Source organism: Equus caballus, chromosome 18, assembly GCF_041296265.1.
Source record: "Equus caballus isolate H_3958 breed thoroughbred chromosome 18, TB-T2T, whole genome shotgun sequence".
Lineage (NCBI taxonomy): Eukaryota > Metazoa > Chordata > Mammalia > Perissodactyla > Equidae > Equus > Equus caballus.
In genome coordinates, this window is record NC_091701.1 from 527,390 (window position 1) to 547,836 (window position 20,447).

Genomic DNA, 20,447 nt, shown 5'->3' on the forward strand with positions numbered 1-20,447 from the left:
CAAGCCCTCAAGACACTAAACGAGCTTAGTAAGATTCAGCAGTTTTTGTAAATATTTACAGCTTCTGGAACCTCTAGGCTTTAAGCAAATATGCCAGAAGATGGAACACTGGACTCTTTAAAGATTAAAGATTTCTTCATTTCTTGGTTTGAAAGCTCAAAAGGAGCCCAAAGTGTCCACTGAAATTTGAAATGATCCCAGATTATTTTACCAGCTGTTTACAGTTATTTCTACTTTAGGGGGCTCTTTGCAAGGTGGCCACAACCAAGAAGGTAATTTCTAAAGAGAGTTTGTTAAAACCACTGAGAAACTCAGTCCCCAAAACAGCCAAGTCAATTTAGACAAACATTAACACACAATACAGTTCTACATATGACAGAGACCAGAATGCTAGTTTGCCAGGAGCTACTCAGAACTGGATTTCCAGGAGTTACTCAAAACCGGATTTCCAGGAGCTACTCAGAACCGGATTGCCAGGAGCTACTCAGGACCAGATTTCCAGGAGCTACTCAGGACCAGATTTCCAGGAGCTACTCAGAACTGGATTTCCAGGAGCTACTCAGAACCAGAAGCAACTTCATGGCTGAACCTCTTATCCTGCCACTAATTACCTTGGGTGGTTTAGGCCCAGGGTTCAGGACTCAGCCCACCAGGAGTCCCCAGAATAAAAGTCAAACTTATATTTTTAGGGAATCGAACCAGAGAGACAGGTAAAGGACAATCACTTTCTTAAAGTTACTCACCCAGAGCCCAGAGACGTCTTGATCCAGAAGCTATTTCTTCTCCCAAAATTTAAAAAAAAAAATGCCTTGTGGCCTGGAGCGCCACAGTGGGAAAAGGTAATCTGATCACCCAAGCCACTAGACACAATTTTCCAGGCAGCCACTTAGGGTCGATGAAAAGACCCCGCAGCCCACTTGGGGTTCCAGAGCTTCAGGCAGGCACTCACAGGACCTTGTCTCTTCATGGTCACCAAAACTGTTACCCAATGCACATTTAAAAAGCCAATTAATACAGCATCAGCTTTTGGGAAAAGAAAACAACTTTATTGCTAGACCAATCTGCAAGGGGGCAGGGGCATGCTCTCAGATCTGTCTCCCTGATCCAGGGCTTGGGGCACAATTTATGGGATGAAGGGCAGGGTGGTCTGAAGTGTGGAGATTGATGATTGGAGGTGAGGTAATGATGATCTGCACAAGTGTAGTCAAGCTTCATGGCTCTTCCCAGGACACATGTTCACAAAATGGCGGCATTACCATGATCTGAGGGTGGAGTTTTTAGCTCCTTGACGTCAAAAAGGTCACTTATCAAGCATTTGTGCAGGTCCAGTTGATGGATTGGTGGTCTCAACTGGCCTGAACTGGACGAGGAGTCTCAGTTCCTGAAAGATAACTCTTAATTACTCTGTTGATAAGACGGGGTCAGTTGGACTGGTTCTCGAGGGCCCGTGGTTATAATAAGAGCACTTACCACAGGCAGGCACTGCTCTAAGTGCTGTCCAAGCATCAACTCATGGCGTTCTTGTATTAATTCCATGAAACGGCACAATCACTATCATTCCTGGTTTACAAATACTAAACTGAGCCACAGAGAGTTTCAATAACTGGCCCACATTCCAACATTTAGTGGCAGAACCAGGATTTGAAGCCAGTCTAGCTGACTCCCAAATTCCTGCTCTTGATCACCGTGCCATACCACCTTCAAATGGTGTGATTGGAGGTTGTCAGAGATCCTGCCATCCTTTCTTGTCTTCTGGATAAGGCATTCTATCTCTTAGGTGAGCAACCCCCTGAATCCTGTGACCCCCATTACCTGGAGATCAGAGCCTGGGTGAAGTGGGTCCCAATCGTTGTGTCATCTAAATTACATGTCACTGACTTGTACATAACAACCTAGTATGGCCAATTGCTTTAGTGGTTGAGAAGTATATTTTTAACTAGCTTATTTTGGAATGATCACCTGGAATTAAAGTAACATCTTCTTTGAGCACATGATTGTAATTTTTGTGGTGAGATGACCTTTAGGTAGCACTACTTAAAATGTTTTCAGGATAAAATTGTTGCAGCCATTCTCTGTGACATAGAACCCTTGGGCTGCCATAACAGAATACCATAGTCTAGGTGCCTTAACCAATAGAGATTTATTTTCTCACAGTTCTGGAGGCTAGAAGTCCAAGATAAAGGTGTCAGCAGGTTTGGTTTCTTTTGAGACCTCTCTCCTAGCTTACAGATGGCCGTCCTCTTGCTGTGTCCTTACATGGTCTTTCCACTGTGTGCAAGCATCGCTGGGTCTCTTCTGTGTCCAATTTTTCTCTTCTTATAGGTACACCAGTCAGATTGAGTTAGGGCCCACCCTAAAGGCCTCATTTTAAGTTAATCACCTCTTTAAAGGACCTATCTCCAAATACAGTCACATTCTAAGATACTGGGGGTTAGGACTTCAACACAAACTTTTAGGGGGTAACACAATTCAGTCCATAACACAGTTCAGCCCCTTGATCACCTGTGGGTCGAATGCTGAAATAAGCCAACATCCTCCTCAGGCTTGTGTTCTGATTAGGCTTCTTACCATCTACAAGAAAAATTCCCACTCCAGTTAATATATTCTCACTTTTTATTGCCTAAAGATTTTGTTGATTTATTGTGTGGGGTATGAGTTAAGGGTCAAGATTCATTTTTCTCAAATAGATGTCCAATTGGCATGGCACCTTTGTTGAAAGATCACTCATGTTTGTCATTAATTAAACATCCCATCTACATGTGGATCTGTTTGGGGATCTCTATTCTGTTCTACTGTCTTTCATCCTATCCTTCTAAAAGCATTGCCCCATCCTAATCAGCTTTATTGCATGGAGTCTTCTAATCTGTAAACGTGGCTTAACTTTCCTTTTATTTATGTCCTCTTTAATTTTTCTAAATAATGATTTTTGTTTTATTTCCTGAGTAGACCCCTTGTGTATATCTCATTAGATTTATTACTAGATAGTCGATATATTTTGATGTTATTGCAAATGCTATTAGGTCTTTAAAATTTCATCTTCTAATGTTTTGTCTAAAAATGTCTTTTTCCAGCTTTAGTCTTGAAGATAATTTTAGCTAGGTAGAGAATTCTAGCTTGACAGTTATTTTCTTTCAGCATTTCAAAGATAGGCTGTCATTGCCTCTGCCTTCCATTATTTCTGTTGAGAAGTCTTATATATAAAAGTCTTATATTTGCTTTTTGGAGGTAAACATCCTTTTTCTCTGGTGCTTTTAAGATTTTTCTCTTTGTCTTTGGGTTTTAGTAATATAACTAAGGTTTTCTTCCTGTAGTTTTTATTTATATTTATCCTATTTGTGGTTCTTTAGCACTTCTTGAATCTGTGGTTTGATGTCTTTCATAAATTTTGTGAAATTATCAGCCATTATATTTTAAAATATTCTGCCCTATTCTCTTTCTCTTTCATTTTGGATCTCCTCCTACACGTATGTTATCTCTTTTTAACATGCACGTGTCTCTTGCACTGTTTTCTGCATTTTTTATCTTTTATTTTCTCTTTCTGAGATTCAATCTGGATAGGTTTTTCAGACCTATATTTCATTTTGTTAATTTTCTCTTTGGCTCCATATAATTTCCTATTAAATGTATCTCTTGATATTTTTTTTTTCCACTGAACTTTTCAGTTCTAGAATTTCTACATATTCTTTTATGGTTCGCTATTCTCTGTTGAAATTCTCCATCTTGTCATTTGATTTATCAACCATACTAATCACAGTTTAAAGTACAGGTCACATCTGATAACTCCAATAATTGGATCTTTGAGACCCTGTATCTATCATCTGGGAGTTTTTCTCTTAATTTCTTAACATTTCTTGTTATTTTGCGTGCCTGGTTATTTTTTATTGAATGATAAACATTATCAATGAAAATTGAGATTCTGGATGCTATTATCTTTCCCCCGAGAGGGATTACTTTCATTCTGGAAGGCAGTTACAGTAGGAACAGATCACCTCAATTCATCAGGGATTTAGAAAATTAGTGCTTGGCTCCAGGTTTCAGAGAGTTGGCGTTCTTGCAGTCAATGCTTATTAGGGTGTAGCCCTTCAGTGGTCCCAACTGAAAGCTGAGACATTTACCAGAGACTGCCATTCTTGGTGGGCCCAACTTTTGTCCCCTTAGCCTGATGAGACATCCTGAGGCTGCGCTCATCTTCTCAGCCTCTCAACTGAAGTGGCAAATGCCTTTAGGGGAAATGTGGGGCCAAATGTGGGGCTCATCCCTCTAGATTTCCTTTCTCTCCAGAATTTTTTTTCCTTAAATCCTCAATTAAGTTTTTCATTCCTTCAGTCATATATTTTCTATATTTTTTCTGGCTTTTCTAATTGTGCCTCATAGGAATATTGGCCTGAAATACAGTGGTCCTCCCTTATGCATGGGGGACACATTTCAAGACCCCCAGTAGATGCCTGAAACCATGGATAGTACCAAACCCTATATATATTATGTTTTTCCTATACATACATACCTATGATAAAGTTTAATTTATAAATTAGGCATAGGAAGAGATTCACAACAATAAGTAATAATAAAATAAGAGCAATTATAACAATAAAGTGTAATAAAAGTTCTGTGAATCTGGTCTCTCTCTTTCCAAATGTCTTGTTGTGCACGCTCACCCTTCTTCCTCTTGCGATGATGTGAGATGATCCAGTGCCTGCGTGAGGAGGTGAAGAGAGGCGAACGACACAGGCATTGTGATGTAGTTAGGCTGCTACTGACCTTCTGACAATACGTCAGGAGGAGGATCGTCTGCTTCCGGACCACGGCTCACCACGGGTAGCTGAAACCACAGAAAGCAGAACTGTGGGTAAGGGGGGGCCACTGTGAGCTATTCTGCCGCTGCCCGGGTCTGTAAGCATGCGCACTTTGTCAACTGCCTCTTTCCCTTTTGTGATAGGTGGAGAGGTTTTTTCTAGTTAATTTATCTTGAAGGTTATCTCACAAACACTAACTTCAAATTATTGTTGTAAGTGACACAAAAACACTGTGGAAGATACTAAGATAGGAGGAAAGAAAAAAATATATAACAAATTGGCAGACGTGTCAAATGCCACAAGAAAAGAAGTGAAAAAAGTCCGGACAGTTCAAAATAGGAAGAAATTGCTTCTGCATGGCAGGCTCAGGTAAACTTTATGGAAAAGGTTGTATTTAAACAGGAACTTGAGGGGAAGTAAAATCTTGTTGGGCTAAGACAATGGGGAAAAGATATTTTAAAAATGGTACTTTTAATATAGATCCATGGTCAGTTCTGTAGTCATGATTGCCAGACCAAGAGTTCAGACTTCTGTTCAAAGTATTCTTTAGCAAGAAAACACTCTTTCAAAAGAATTCTTATTTAGGGAATTAATATGAAACATGTCAGAGTAGAGTGGCTCCGAGTGAACTGAGGGTGAGGTCTCGTAACCGCTGCCGTGAGGTCACTCCTCCCCTAAGAAGGTCCCCAGGCGCCTCTGTTGAAGCACCGGGCTGCACGAAGCGAGGTTTGAAGCCCAGCGCTCTGGACCGTGAGAAGACGCAGAAGACTCCGGGGGCACAGAGTCTCAGCAAGGAGCTGGTCCAGACGGGCTAAAGAACATTCCAGAGTTCAGGACAGTAGAGAGGGCTTAACTGTGTAGAGCCTGTCTGGTGGGAGAATACTCCCTGTGTCACTTCAGTACTGAGTAACTCCCTTCCTTCTCTACAGTAGAAATAATTCTCTCTTGGTAACGGTCCCTAAATTCTTCTGGGGAAGAATGCAACCATGTTAGCAAAAAAATGTCAACTTTCAATCCATTTACTCAACAAGTTCTGCCGAGGGTCTGTGGGCTGCTGTGTCCTGTGTGTGAGTGGTCATCCTCAGCAATCTGGCAAGGGCTGAACCTGAAATGAGTGTTTTCATTCCTGAGCAGATGCCAGTCTCCACAGAGGCACACAGGCCGGTTGGCCCTGGCGCAGGGAACCCCAGGCCACTACACGGACCTGCTCTCTACCCTTCCTCCCACTGCCCCTCCTGAATCACAAATTCGCCTGGACTGCTTTTGCCTCCTGAATAAACCCCGAACCTCCTCACCTGTCACCTTCCCTGCTGAGAATTCCTGTGCTCCCAGCTCTGCCCTTCTAATCCCATCCATCCTTCAGGCCTCTTGAGCGGCCTTCAGGCTCTGCGGATCTCTCCTCTTGTCCAGAGACAGAGGCCTGTGCCAGTCCTTCGGGACCGACCCCACGTGGCTTTGCGTGATCGTGGAAGGAACAACGCCTTCCACAGGACGTCAAGTGCTTTCCACGGCGTCAGCAGTGCTCAGCCCCAGCCGCACATTGCAGTGCTCAAGGGACTGTCAGAAAGGAGATGCCCTGGCCTCACCTCAGAGATCTTTGCTTAATTGGCCTGAAGGGCATCTGAACAGCAATGTTTTTTAAAAGCTTCTCAGATGAATGCAGTGCAAGTCAGGGTTGAGAATGACTGATTTAGAAGATCCCACCCAATCCTCACAAAGACCGTCTCAGCCCCAACTTTGGGGACAGTGGGCGTCTGCTTGCCCCCTGGACCACAGGCGCCCTGTGGACAGGGACGGAGGGTTCACTCAGGTTCTGGCTCACTGCCAGGTGCCTGTGACAGACGACAGGGCTTCTCTGTCCCCAGGTGCCTCCCACTGCACATGTTGGGGCCTGAACAGGGTCTTCCAGAAGTCAGACGGCTCCTGCATCTGCCAGGCACGACATGAGTCCTCCGACGAGAGGGGCCTGCAGAGCGACGAGAGTGATGGTGCTGAGGACTGCCAGCCCCAGGTAATGCCCTGCAGCATCAAGGAGAGGAAGACTTGAGGGGAGTGACGGGAGGGAGCATCCAGGTGCTGCCCTGCAAGCCGGGCACCTTCACTGGCTGTCTGCTTGGAGTTCAGTCCTTTGTCCGGGTGGATTGCCTCCTGCACAAATGAGAAGACCTCAGAGAGCTCACGTCATGATAAGACCCGTGTTTCTGCTTATCATGGAGCCTCAGCACCTCAGCATTATAAAGGGTCTGAGGAGAGTAACTCAGTCGTTCCACCCCCTCTATGCTGGACTGAGGAGCCTTCTGTGGGAGCTGACAGGGCCGCTCTGTGGGTTGTAGGGTGAGCACCCTGCACAGTCGCCCTTGCACAGTGTGAGCATTCCCGTGTCCGTCCCTGGAACACGGCGAAACAAGGCACTGCAGGCATCAGGAAGGGCCACACCCCGCATGGGTGGCAGGCTAGCTGACGACCACAGCGGCCCCTGACCAGGCGTGCAGCCTTGGTGGCAGCAAGATTTGGAGGCCCTCCCTTCATGGCCAGCTCTGGAAGCTCTGGATCTGATTTCTTTTTAAAAGTCAGCAGCATCTCGGGAGGGCTCTCCACCCAACCAGCCCTGTGGCACAGAGAGCCCCCTGTGCTGCCCCCTGACACACAGCCCCTCCCCCAGGCTCCATCTCAGACAGCTCTGGCCCGTTCAGGCATTTCCCCTTTGAATCCAGATCTCCCATTATCAGTCACTCCCAATCCCACATTTGAGCCACAGAGAACAAGATGACAGTCAGGACCCCAAGGCTGGCCTATGCCACCCAGGGCCAGTAGGAGCTCCTCCAAAACCCTGAGGAGGAACGAGGTGCTCTCCCACCACCTTTCTCCTCTGCCATCTGTATCCCTCGTCAGGCAGCTCTGCCTTGCCCTTCGAAGATCCTGCCCCTTGACAGGAGAACAGTCAACAGGTTGAGTCACGCACTTGCTCTCCACCGGATAGAGATAGTTACCAGCCCCTGGCTGTGGCCCCAGCGCTGCTGGCTTCCCGTCATCTGGCCCTACCTTTCCAGCACTCCCTCCCTGTGCATGCCCTTCTCCCGTTGCACAAATGGCTCTGCATCCTGCCTACTTCTAGCCTAGTGGTTCTCAGAGTGTGGTCTTTGCACCAGCAATGTCAGCATCACCTGGAAATTTGTTAAGAAACACAAATCCTCGAGCCCTACCCCACACCCACTGAATTCAGAAATTCTAGGGGTGGGACCCAGCAATCTGGATTTTCACAAACCCTCCAAATGATTCTGATGTTCACTAAAGTTTGAAAACCTCTAGTCAACCTGGCTCTCAAGCCTTGCTCAAGTCTGAGCTCAGCCGAGGATACTCAGCTTGGACAAGGAGCTGGCTCCCTAGAGCAGTCTGGGCACCTGTCCTTCACATCACCAGCTAGTGCTGGCTCCCCGCATCCTTACTCAGGGCAAGGCCAGGGCCCCTACAAGAACAAAAGGAGATGGGCTCCCTCCCTCCCTCCTTCGCAGACAAGAACGCCAAATCCTCCCCACCCTCTGCATCTCTCTACCTTCCCTCGGGCACAGGCCCCCTTGCCTCAGGACTGAGCAGCCGGGACAACTGACTGGCTCCACCCCGCTCAGAGCTGCCTCCTAGCCCACAGCCTTGGAATGGCCTTGCCTGCATCGAGCCTGAGGCTACTACCTGGCCCACCTCTGGCCCCTGAATGCCCACCTCTGCCTCCTTTCCACATGAAGAGGGTGAAACACAGAGAGGCGTAACACAGCCAGTTAGAGGTGGGGTACGACTCTGACACGCGGCCTGGGTCGTATAGATCAGATCCTCAACCAGAGGAATGGCTTCTTTCATGGCTATCATCCAGGACTCATCTCTGATTTTAACAGGCAAACTCCCTCACCTGTCGCCCCTACTACCTGGTCAGAGAACAGGGAAGGCTCTGGCCTCACCAAGTCCATCCCAAAATGGGTGTGCTCAAGAAGGAGACATCAAAACTGTTCACAGTGATCTTCCTTCTCTTCAGTTTTTCACAAGTATTTTAATATATATTTTATATACAGTACAGTATATATTATAGTAATATATTTTACAATAATTTTTTATTCTTGGGGGCATGGTTGAAAGTCTAGCTACCACTGGCATAAATAATTGGGTTGTCCAGGTGGGCCTGTGTCTTTCCTGACGTGACCCCCAGCGAAGGGGCTGTGGCTGCCCTGTCTTCCTCCCACGGTTCCACACTTTCAGGAGGCAGGCAGATAATGTGGGCCCAGGGTAACACGGGAACCAACACCCAGCCACCTCTCCAGCCTCACCCAAAGCTGCTTCCTCCGGCAGGCCCTCCGTACCAGCCCAGCCAGTCACCGGGCCTGTTCCCTGACACACTCTGGCCATCCCCCCCTGTAGTGTCCTGCTCTAACAATCCCGCTTCAGACCTAGGCTCACCCTCACCTCTTCCAGGAAGCCTTCCCTGACCAGCCACCACCGTCACTGCTGATCCTCACTTCTTAGGATGTAATCTTAGCTGTCCAGCCTCCCCAGCCAGACCTCCCGAATCCCCCCAAGGCAGCAAACTTATCTTCTATCACTTCGTGGTTCCCCTCTACCCTCCAGCTAGCCCTAGTCTTAGCGTGTTTACTAATGACCTCTCAGCGGAGCCTGGTTCCTCACAGCCCTGCTCCCGTCTCTGGAATGGTCTCTGACGCGGAGGGCGCCCCCACCCAGGCCTACAGGGTGCCAGAGCCGGGACTCTCCTCCCACAGGTGGCAGAGCGCTGATCGCCTGGAGACGTTCGCCTGGCTGCCACCCGCCAGTGTGTGTCCCCTCAGCAGCACAACTGCTCCTCCTCCTGTCACCCCTTGGGTGGGGAGCTCAGCGATGAACTGGGCATGTGAGTGACAAAAAGCCACAGAGAACAGAATGAATCTACCACCTCCAGACAGGTCCTGACCGTCCCCAGAGGGCCAGTCCAGAAGGGTGTTGGCAGGACTCAGCCCTGATGGGACATTGAGCTGAGTGCAAGCTCCTTCCAGAAGCTCCCATGTCAGCACTCCCCGACAGGGGCAGGGGGGTGAGGGGCCAGGCAACACCAGCCGGGGCAAGCAGCACAGGGCTGGAGAGGTGCTGGCAGCAAGGAAGAGCGAGGTCTGCACCCCGGGCTCCTCAGCCAGCTGCTGGGAGCTGACCCTGACTAGACGTCAAGCCAAGGGGGACCCTGGTTTTCTCCTGAGTTCTAGTCCTCCAGCTGACCTGTGGACTGGACGGAGTTGCCCCCAGGCAGGGGAGGCACGGGGCAGGGGAGCACTGTGCCGGGAGGTCTGCTGAATAAATAGGAGTCCTCCAGGCTGAGGAGCTCTCTCGCCTCACTCTTGCCTCAGCGGTGCCTCTGTCCAGGCACTGCTCGCATTCTGGGAGACGCCCAGCTCGTGCAGAGGCAGGGCGAGAGCACAGTGTCACAAGTCCTTCGTGGACCTCCATTAAAAGTGCAGTCACTGCTTAGGAAGCATAGACGGCTCGTGTCCTTCTGGACGGGCCTGCAGGGCTGAGGGGCATCAGGGAGCAGACAGCTGCTCCACACCCACCGGGCAGGCCTCTCACCCTCTCCTCTCCACAGCTGCCGGTGTTGGCAGTACGTCTCAGCAGAAGAGCTCTGTGATGCCCGGTGTCTGGCCAGGGCCCCCCAGCTCTCCCTGGCCTGGGGCTCCAACAGAGAGCTGATCCTGAGTGTGAAGGGCGAGGCCGGAGACAGCATCCAGAGGGTGAGCCCAGCTAGGGAAGGGCTGGGATAGAAGGGCAGCCTCTGCCCAATGGGGACAAGAGAGAGAGCCACCTGGGCACCTGTGACTGCAGAAAAACCAGGCACCAAGTCTAAAGACACCAGGTGGTGGAAGAGAAAGTCCATCTGATAACCAGTCTTCCCTGCCTCATCTGTTGCTATCCACGTGAATTTCCATTCTGCAAGCTGGAGGGAAGGGCAGAAGGAGATATTTCTTAGGTCAATGTCAACCATTCAGTCTGAATGCCAGAGGGATCTGAGAAAACATCAGCTTCACTTTACAGAAGTGTGAAGTGAGGCCCAGCGATGTGAAACCACTCACCATGGTCAGAGAATTGGTGTAAACCCTGCCAGAGCCAAGCCTGCGCCTCTGGTCCCAGCCTGGACCTCTGGCCACAGGGCAGGTCCGTCTCTTGCCCACCATACTGTTGGCCGTGGCTGTCTTCAGGTCCCCGATGCTTCATCGAGGTGGGAGGGGCAGAGGACCAGGGCCTGGACACAAGTAGGGCCAGCCCTGGATATTTGTCTGCCAGAAGGTTCTGGGTGGCTCTGTCTGCTTGTCACTGAAAGGTAGGGAGGATCATCTGGCATGGGAATGGACAGCAGATTTGGGGTGATAGGGACATGTTTCTAAGTTGTTCCATAAGTAGGACATTTGCAGGCAGATAGAAACAAGGGGCAAACAGTGGCTCAGTACAGGGACTGAGTTAAGTCAGGGGTGTTTTCTGAAGATGGGGAGGGACCCAGGCACAGGTGGCCACCCGGGCAAGTTTCAGTGAGGACGGAGGCTGACAGTGGACATCGCTGAGCCCCCTCACCAGGGGCTGTGCCCAAAGGCTCAGTCTGGTCTCTGCGCCCCCACCTCTGGGAGCCTCGTTGCCCCTCCTCCTCTCCCCGGGCGTATGATGCTGTGATGCGTGTTCTCAGGAAGTAGCCAGCGCTCTGGGCCCAGACCCATCCTTCCAAGGGAGCGCCAGGGTCCATCTGGTCCAGTGTGGCCCCCACGGCATCTTCGCCCTTGTCATCTCCAGCATGGCCATGCCTGGCTCCCTCCTTGGTAAGCACGGGGTACCAAGCCCAGGCTCTCCCAGAGAAAGTGGGTGGAGTGAGGGCGTGGCTGCTTTCCTCCTGGAAGGGGAAGGCGGCCGCACTGCGAGGCGCAACTGCAGCCCCTAGAAATCTCTCAGCTCTGTCCCAGGGTTCAGGAGGCCAGGGTCTGGCAGGGACACAGAAGGCCAGGTAGGAAGACAGTCTTTGGGGAGGCAAGGGCCCCGGAAGGGCTGGAACTGCTCTTAAAAGGGAATTGAGACAGGGTGGGACCAACAGGCGGTGTGTGTGCCTCCCCAGACAGGCTAGGTCCTTCAGCTTTCCCCCTGCAAACTCTTCCAGGACCACCTGTGTCCAGCTCCCGGCTGCAAAGGCGTCGCTGGACTGCAGGCCCGGCATACCCTGTTCCCCAGGCCCCCAGCATCCCTCCCCACATTCCAAACCCAGTGATCTGCTTGATAGAAGAGGACGTGATTCTTTTCCAGCTTCAGATTCACCCTGACAGTGAGTCTGCCCCTCGGCCCCGCCCTCCCGCTCTGGCTCCCTCATCCCTCCCTGTCCGTCTGCCCGGTGACATCACGTACATACCGTGCCTTCAAAGTAGCGGGGCACAGGCCGGTGCTGTCCCCTGCTCTCAGCCTGTTCGGTCACTTCCCTGGGGGCCTTCATTCCATATCTTGAGCAGATGTTTCAGCTCCAGCATTCTGAGACTCCTGCAGCCCGTGGAGGTGTCAGACTTCTGTGCCTTGGGGGGAATGGATTTTGAGGAGAAAAAACATGGGGCAGAGAGGTATGGAATAGAAACTAAATATAAATGTAACCTGTGTGGCTGTCTTATAACCATGACAGATTAGTACAGAGAATGCCCTGTACGGAACAACACACTGAAGGCTCCAGATCGAGGTCCTCCCTTTGGGGAGGATGAGGCTTCAGTCTCTGGCATTTGGAATGTAGGCAGCATCCTTGCTTTTGGCCAGATCGCTGGGTGTGTGGCACAGTCCGTGCTTTTCAGATTTACACAGAATGGCCACTTGGCCCAGGTAGAAGTCAATGAAGTGTTTCGTTCCACGTGTCACGTAACCACTGATGTACCTCCCCGAGACGCGTGCCAAGGCAATGAGTATCAAAGAGGGGAACACACCCTGGAAAGCGAGCTCCACACTGGACATGTGTGCCCTGGTTTCTAGGCCCAGCTCTTCCACAAACCGCTGGGAACTGGGGCAACCTCCACCCTCTCTTCACCTTGATATTTACCTCTGCCAGTGAACACAGTTGCGTTCCCCCTTCTCCCCCCTGTGAGGGAGGTAAGATCAGAGCCCCATCATGCGGGGCTGGGGGGCTCAGGAAGAAGAACTGACACCTGCACACAGGTAAGGCCTCCTTGTGCAGCAGGAACAACCAGGTGGCGCCTGCCTGTATGGCAGCCCCATCCACCTCCTTAGCTGCTCATTCTCTCAGCCATCCCATAGCATGTATTGAGTACCTGCTGCATGCCCATACTGTGCTGCCTTCCAGGGGTACACAGTTGAACACGTCCCTGCTCTGAGAGTCCCAGGGCATCAGGCTGGCCTCACCCACAGAGGGGCGTCAGGCCTGGTGCCCCCTGCTCAGAGTGTGCCCTCTCTGTGGGCAGAGGGAAGAAGAGTGATGCCTGGCAGCATGATTACTAAGGGCACGTTACGTACATGAGAGGGGAACTGTGTCTCAGCACTCACTCTTGTGAGCACAGGATGCTGAGCTCTCCGGATGTGGGCTGCCCCAGGCTGGGGCTGGGGAGGCCTCTGGGACCCAGCCCAGCCCCGGCTCGCTCCCCAGATCGCCCAGCCAGTCACTACCGCGTGTACCAGAAGCAGCACCGGTTCAACAGCAACCCCCACTGGGACTTCGGGGCCTTCAGGAGGCTCGGCCACCTAGTGCGAGAGACTCAGGTCAACTTCTCCAGGTAATGCAGCTGGGCTGCTGGGGGACTCGAGGGGCCATGGGGCCACGCACTTGGTCACAGCCTCCTCCTCCATGGCCAATAGGAAGACTCAGGAGAGGAGGGGAGGCTGCTGACCATGTGGGAGATGAGGCCAGAAGAGACCACAGGCAGGCGAGGCCTCCTGAGGGCACACGTTGGGGTGGGGGGGGGGGGGGGGGGCGGGGTCACAGGGAGCTTCCCTGGACCACATTATTCATGTGTGTTGTGGGGGAGGCCCTGCCACGGCTCAACGTCACCCAGACTCAGCCTGCTGAGAGCAGCCCACCGAGGCTGACTCTCTGTATTCTGGCCCTTCACCCCCAGGTTTGTCCACCAGTTCTTAGATCCGGGCACATACGTGTTTCGAGACAATGCACTTCCCGAGAGCATTGTGGTGGTGTCGGTGAAAGAGAAGGGGATAGCCTGTGGCCCTGGCCTGTCCTCTGTGCAGCCCTGCTCCCCGTACCAGCTCTCCAGGCATGGCATCGTCAGGCACAGGCTGCCAACTCTGGGCCCAGACTGGGCAGTGATCACAGGTACTGACCCCAGACCAGAGTAGCCAGGACCTGGGGTTGGTGCCAGGAGTGTGGCACAGCAGAACCCCCAGCCCCATCTGTGACTCTGGGTACAGCCCCAAAGACTTCAGGTGTGCACAAGGACAAGCTTGCCCTTGAACTGGGGCTTCATTCGCCAGACAAAGAAAACTGAATTTCCTCCACTAGGGTCTCCTTTCTCACCCTCCCTTCCCCTCCACCTCAGTCCTGGGAGCTTCCCTGGGGAGTGAGTCCCCACAAGCGGTGAGTGAGTCGCACCGTAGAGTACCAGGATCGCAGGGGTGCCTCCTCTAACCTCCTCTCTGGGTTTTCTCATCTTGTTTCCTTCTTGTCTTCATGAGTCAGCAGTCTGCACTGAGCTCTCCAGCTGAGCCCAGAGCATGGGGCATTCATGGCCCCCACCCAGGTGGGACAGAGAACACTGCCCTGCAGGGGCCAGGTCCTAAGCCACCTGGGCACAGGGCAGCCAGCAAGCCACACGAAGCACAGGGCAGTGCTGGGACGTGCCAGGAAGGCCAGCAGCAATGTCCTGGGAGGGGTCTTACATGGTGGGGTGTGGGGAGAGGAGCATTCCCAGGAGGACACCTGACATCACAAAGCCCCAGAGGCAGGAATGAGGTTGATCTACAGGGAGCTATGAGGAGTTAAAGCCTGAAGGCAGCAAGACCGAGAGACCAGGGCCAAGGGGCAAATGCGAAACGCTGCTCTGGGGCGGTGGGGGGGGGGGGGGGGGGCGGGCCCGAGCAGCCTGGGGAGGTTCTGAGTGGTCATCATGTGGCCCTTCCGCTCTCCCCGCAACTTTCAGGGGTGCTGCTGGCTGTTGGCTTGGCAACTGCGCTGCTGACAGGCCTGGGCCTTGTGCTGAGCCCCCCACTGGCCCAGACCTGCCCCGTCAGAGCTTGGAGACTCCGGGAGAGGGGCCTCAGGGAGCCTCACGTGCCTGCTGACTGCGTGCGTCTCCGGGACAGGTGAGTCCCTTTCTGCTCCTCACACATTTCCCAGCCCTGCCCCAGCCTAGGGACGGCCACTGCCCACTCTGGCCCTGCCTACACGCCTGAGCCTAGCACTGCCCTGTGGACTCAGGAAGGAATGCCCTCCTGAGCTGGCCTGTGGCGTTTGTCACCGGCTCCCCGGGTCCAAGAGAGCCCTGCGCCAGCCGTGTGTGTCTGTGCACTGAGGCTGGGGCTTCCTTCCAGCCTTACCGTCCGTGAAGACCTCGGTCCTCAGGGCTCTGGGGAAGGAGCCAGCTGCAGGCAGGGAGCCGTTCCCCGGGACACAGGTACCACGCCGGTGTGCAGTGAGTCGTCCCTCTCCCCGTCCCCACTCAGCCTGCCCTCCACACCCCCTGCACCCCAGCCACACACTCTGGGGAGCATCTCATGTTTGTGCAGCACTGACAGTTTGCAGGACACTTCATGCTGTCCTTTGATCCTCACGACAGAGCCTAGAAGTGAGTGTTTTCAGGTGTTGTCCTGTCCCCATGTTATAGACAGAGAGAATGAGGCTCAGGGAGACATGAGTGACTTGCCCAAGGTCCCCAGGTGGCAAGCGCTGGAGAGAGGGTGCCACTGGGTTTGAGGCGAGAGCTCTCTGGTCCTCCCTGTGCTGGTCAGGAGTTCCTGGGGCCCCAGGGCAATTCTCCAGCTGGTGGCTACCTTGCCCTAGCTCACCGCAGGGGCAGAAGCAAGGACCGTTCTCCAGGCTCCCTTTACACAATCACTCACCCGTGCCTGTCAGTTCCTCTTCACACCTGGAGAACTGGGTGTTGCCTTGGTGCTCAGGAGGACCTCGGGGACCCAACCCTCCCCCTGTGGCCCCGGCCCCCAGCCCCGACTGTGAGCAGGGAGTACGTGCAGAGGGGCATGGAGGGAGGCTCCATGGAAGTGGGCCCTTCACCTGCTTGGGACAGCATCAGACAATAGGACAGAGGCCCTAAGTCCTCACTGACCTGGGTTCACACAGCTTGAAGGTCAACTCCGCTGGTTCTTAACTGCAGAGTTGCAGGGACCACAGGAAGTGGGCTGAACGTGCAAGGGCCAGGGAGGGGGCGCAGAGAAATGAGTGGTTACAAGCACGATCATGGGATCAGACCAGTACTGGAGTCTTGCTAGCTGTGTGAACCTGAACACAGGCCTCCCCATGCCACACACCCCCTTACACACACACATGCACACACATGCACATGCCACACACATGCATATACACGCCCACACGTGCATATACATCATACACATGCACAGAAGCATGCACAATCGTGCCAGAACACATACACACTGTCCAGGGCTGGGCTGGCTCTGTGCTGTCCTGACTATGCCTTTGCATGGGGCTTAGAGGCTGGTCATCCCTCTGCTGGCGACTGTTCTGGACAGGGCCGACACCAAGAACTAACAAGCCAGGACAAGTCAGCCCCTCTCACCCCATGGCGCCCTCGTGGGTGATCTACAGGGTGGGCTGTGCTGAGTGTGGACAGTGTGGACATAGTGAGGGCTGCTAGAGCCAGAGACTGCCCCTGGCACTGTAACCGTTAAATGCAGCCTCTATTCAGGCCCAGCACAGGGCCGCGGCTCACTGCTGAGAGCTCCCATGGGAGGAGGGGGCCCAGCGGGTCTGACCTGGGGTGCCAGGACAGGGTTCCTTTGGTCGGAGGACTGGTCCCTGAGGGGAGGGTGAAGTGCCCCTTTGCTGTGGGGCGTATGACAGGGCAGATGGAGAGGGGCATCTCGATGGAGTGGGAGGACCCAGTCCTGTCTTCTGAAGATCTGCACTCCCACCCTCGTCCCACCTGACCAGCTGGTAGCTCAGGGGACAGGTCCTAAGCTGGCCACAGAGAGAGAGGATGGAAAGCAGGCTCCATCCAGGCCGGGCGGGTGTTGCTCTCAGAGTGAGAGCGGCCCCGTCGCATCGCCGGCATGGATGGGACTTCCCCTTCTCCCCACATGCACCCCCAGGCCTGGGACAGGGCGGCCTAGGGACTGGCAGCGGACGCTCACTCAGGTTCACATCCACGTTCCTGCAGGTGCCACCCAGCTGAGCCCCAGGCCAGCATGGGGCCTCACCCCACGTTCCTTCTTCTGCCTTCAAGACCAAGCTCCACACTCCACAGGGGAGAGGCAGCTGCACAGGGGCCTCCGTCCCCCAGACATGTCCTTGTAGCAGAGCAGAGGGCGTTTGAGGGAGAAGGAGGTCAAAGGGTTAAGGCTCTTCGCGGAGGGACATTCCTGGGGATGAGAGAGAAGCCCACTCGGGCCCAGAGACTTGAGCAGGCAGCGGCCTCCATGGAGGGGCCCTGATTCGCTCTCCTGGAGGTGGCCTGGGTCACACACCGCAGCCTGAAGGCCAGAGGAGGCCCCTTAGCCAGAGAAGCACGTGGTGAGCATCTGCCGTCTGCGGAGCGTGCGCAGGGCACTGTGGGACTCCGAGGAGAAGCTCTTCAGCCCGGCTGGAGAAGAGTTCACAGAGCAGGGGGCCAGCTGGGATGAGACAGGGGAGCACAGGACAGTTGTGGGAATGTGGGGACAGTGAGATGAGTTCAGGTGGACGGAAGGGGTGGAGGTCACGCAGTCAGACACAGCCTGGAGGACCCAGCAAACAGCTCCCCGGGTGGTTGGCAGGTCGTCCAGGACAGGGAGATCCACCCTCAGCAGAGCTCTGGGGTGACGCCAGGCCCAGACAGACAGGCTGCAGGTCCTTGTCAGTCACACCCACACCACAGAAGGGGCTCTCTGCTGCCCCTGAGGTCCTCTCTCCTCCCCATGCTCCCGTCAAAACTGACCTCCGCCTTTCTTCACCAGAGCCGACGCTCCTCCCAGCATCTCTGCCCTCCTCGGCCCCTGATCCTGCTGCAGAGCTCTGAGGGGAGGAGGGAAGTGGCTGCGCCTGCACCCCTGGGCCCAGTGCCCTGCTCCTGGCTCCTGTTCATCTCAGTCTCACTCCAAGGCCTCTTCCTGCAGGGGAGCCACACCCTGTGAACACCCTAGAGGACTTCAGCGTCCGCACACTCTATGACAAGCTTGAGGACCAGAGCCTGCACTTGGTGGCCCAGCTGAGCAAGCACAGGAGCGATGCACTGGCCTTCTACAGGGGCGCCAGCCAGCAACTCCAGGGGCTCAAGTTCAGCCCCAATTCCCAGACAACCAAGCCACTATCATCCCCACTGCCCTGGGGAACAGCCACTCAGCCCCATCTGGAAATTGCCTGAGCCAAGAAGGACACTCATAATGCAGCCCTGGTTCTTCCAGGACTTTCTGCAGGGCCTCAGCATGACCGAGCGGCAAGATATGGGCAGAGGTGGAGACCTGGAGATGGGAGCCAAAGCCACTGCCAGGACAGACACTGGGCAGAGAGAGGAATGGTGCAGTGGTCACACTGCGGCTTCTCCAAGGGTGCGCTGGCAGCATCCTCTAGGTGAGAGGCAGGGCCTCGGGGTGGGGCTGTGACACTAGCTGGAAAGTCACAATATTAACTCTAACTTTGTAGAGCGCCTGACTGTGCATCTCACATTTACCATCTCGCCTGGTGTTCAGCACTCCTGTGCAGTAACTGACAGCATCGACCCTGATCACAGAAGACTGTTCTGGGCCCAGGGAGGGGCGTGATTTGCAAGGGAGGGGAGACTCCGATGCCTCATGTCAGAGTGAGGTCTGGCCCAGCTCTCCTGCTGCCATGCCCACCGCCGTGCTCTAGGGCTGGCCTTGTGCAGGGCGCCAGGGTGACAGGGGCCCAAAGGCTCTTGGCAGTCTCCCTAGTTTATACTTTAGCTTTGTTTTTCTAAATGGCAAAAGTCATACACACCCCTTACAGTTCCATTAGTGCAGAAAGTATATAAATGGGAAGCTGGAATCCACTTGCCCTGGCAGCCCGGCAGCCCCACAGGTCTGTAAGCGAATATTCTGAACGTTCATTTGCTCTTTTGTGAACCCCATGGAAGGCCCCTCCCACAACAGCTGATTCTCTGAAATGCTCCTGCCCCCAGGTGACTCTAGAGCTTTTCCAGGTTGTCGAGGCTTCTTCCTGCAGGACGTGGGGGTTGAGCTTCACTGCAGGGAAGCATGTGTTCAGTGCCCACTGAGGCTCCCAGAGTGTGGCAGGACGGGGATGGTGTGGAGGGACATCCCTGGCCGTCTGCATGCTCTCTGGCTTCAGCCAAACTCAGAGATTACAGAGCCCAAAACCAGGCATCACCCTGGGCAGTTCTGGCGGACGACAGCTGTGGGTGTGCAGTCCCCCAGCTACCCCTAAATGGCCCTCACGTCCACATGTTTGGGCCACTGAACAAAGCACAGCTCCGACTGCCATGGAGGGTGACCCTGCCTTCATGTTGTAAGTGGTCTGAGTCCGTCACCCCCCTTTGCTTCTGGCCCCTCTCCCACCCTGTGAGTGCCCAGCAGGGGCCAGCCTGGGGAGGGAAGGGCGTCCGCAGCTGCTGTGTGCAAGGCCGTGTCATAGTCCCCGCAGGCAGGGAAGTCCAGGACTTAGGGCTCTGTGGTCCCCTCACCCAGCAACTCTGACCAGCCAGTCCCACCCTCAGCTCCCACTGGCAGCGGCTGCACACTGCCGGAGACTCTGCAAGCCCCTCCTGTGCTCTGAGACAGGGGGAGCGTTCGTGCCTCCCTGGCCAGGATCTGTGGGCGCTGGAGGAGACTGTTCCCTTCTAGGAACAAACAGCCGTGCGCTCAGCAAGGACTCCCCAGCCCCATAGCGTGATCCGTGAAGGCCTAACCTCAAGGCAGGAAAATCCAAGGTCGTTGCCGCAGGTCATCCATGTTTGAATCCACACCTCAGCATAAAAACAGCTGATCTTCCGTCTCCTGGAGCAGCTTGTCAGACAGCAGATTGTTGGCTTCTTAGAAACCAGTGGGTTGCAACTAGCATTAAAAAAATAAACTAGAAAGGAATAAAATTGAAACTGTTGGAAGTAACACATGTATAAAGCTAGTCTTGCTTCCCGCAGCTCTCCTTGCTGTTTACACACACACACAGGAAGGTAGGAGCGATGAAGTCTTAGTGGGTTTGGTTCAGAAGTTTGGAAGCCACTGTCTGGGAGGAAGGCTAATGGTAGGAGAGCCTGCCCCTCGGTTCTGTGCACAGCGCCCTGGGGCTCTTGGGGGCTCTGAGACCCCAGATTCGGAGGGCGCTGTCCTCTGCAGCCCCGCGCTGTTGTAAACTCTGGGCAACCGTTACCTCATTTAACCCACTCAGTTGTCACGGGAAACCTCTGTGTGATATTGTCATCATCTCCATTTTATAAAGGAGGGCACTACGACCTAATGAGGCTAAAGTTCCCACCCAAAGTCACACAGAGAGTGACGGAGCCAGTCCTG

General features: G+C 53.6%; 2 protein-coding genes across 8 annotated transcripts in view; both read left to right on the top strand.

The window, feature by feature from the left end:
• Positions 1 to 11,934, top strand: part of LOC138918733 (platelet endothelial aggregation receptor 1-like) — a 28,398-nt gene extending 16,464 nt beyond the window's left edge. For 3 of the 5 annotated variants that reach the window (XM_070241719.1, XM_070241717.1, XM_070241720.1), the window contains one exon: positions 6,659 to 7,307. In XM_070241719.1, the coding sequence (XP_070097820.1) occupies positions 6,659 to 6,840 (182 nt within the window). In that variant the 3' untranslated portion in view covers positions 6,841 to 7,307. Of the gene's footprint in view, positions 1 to 6,658; positions 7,308 to 9,553 lie in introns of those variants that run through there. The other 2 variants (XR_011428439.1, XM_070241718.1) reach the window with 2 other exon arrangements.
• A 57-nt stretch (positions 11,935 to 11,991) lies between these two features.
• On the top strand, positions 11,992 to 20,045 carry LOC111768855 (uncharacterized). Of its 3 annotated transcripts, XR_002801440.2 has the most exons (6): positions 11,992 to 13,555; positions 13,898 to 14,109; positions 14,933 to 15,095; positions 15,324 to 15,406; positions 17,144 to 17,496; positions 17,919 to 20,045. XR_002801440.2 is itself a non-coding variant. In XM_023622609.2 (5 exons), exons 1-5 carry the CDS (start codon positions 13,299 to 13,301, stop codon positions 17,978 to 17,980), a joined length of 777 nt encoding a protein of 258 aa, XP_023478377.1. In that variant the 5' UTR covers positions 11,992 to 13,298; the 3' UTR covers positions 17,981 to 20,045. The 3 variants fall into 3 exon arrangements, 2 of the variants coding, with proteins under 2 accessions (XP_023478377.1, XP_023478376.1); XM_023622609.2 differs by lacking the exon at positions 17,144 to 17,496; XM_023622608.2 differs by lacking the exon at positions 17,144 to 17,496 and having other exon boundaries at positions 18,078 to 20,045.
• The last annotated feature ends 402 nt before the right edge of the window (positions 20,046 to 20,447 follow it).

Excerpts from the sequence above, each read along its gene's own strand:
- LOC111768855 (XM_023622608.2), top strand. The coding sequence starts at position 13,299 with ATGAGAGGGGAACTGTGTCTCAGCACTCACTCTTGTGAGCACAGGATG. Across the intron at positions 14,110-14,932 it reads AGACTGGGCAGTGATCACAG|GGGTGCTGCTGGCTGTTGGC; the intron begins GTACTGACCCCA and ends CGCAACTTTCAG. Across the intron at positions 15,407-18,077 it reads AGCCGTTCCCCGGGACACAG|GGGAGCCACACCCTGTGAAC; the intron begins GTACCACGCCGG and ends CTCTTCCTGCAG.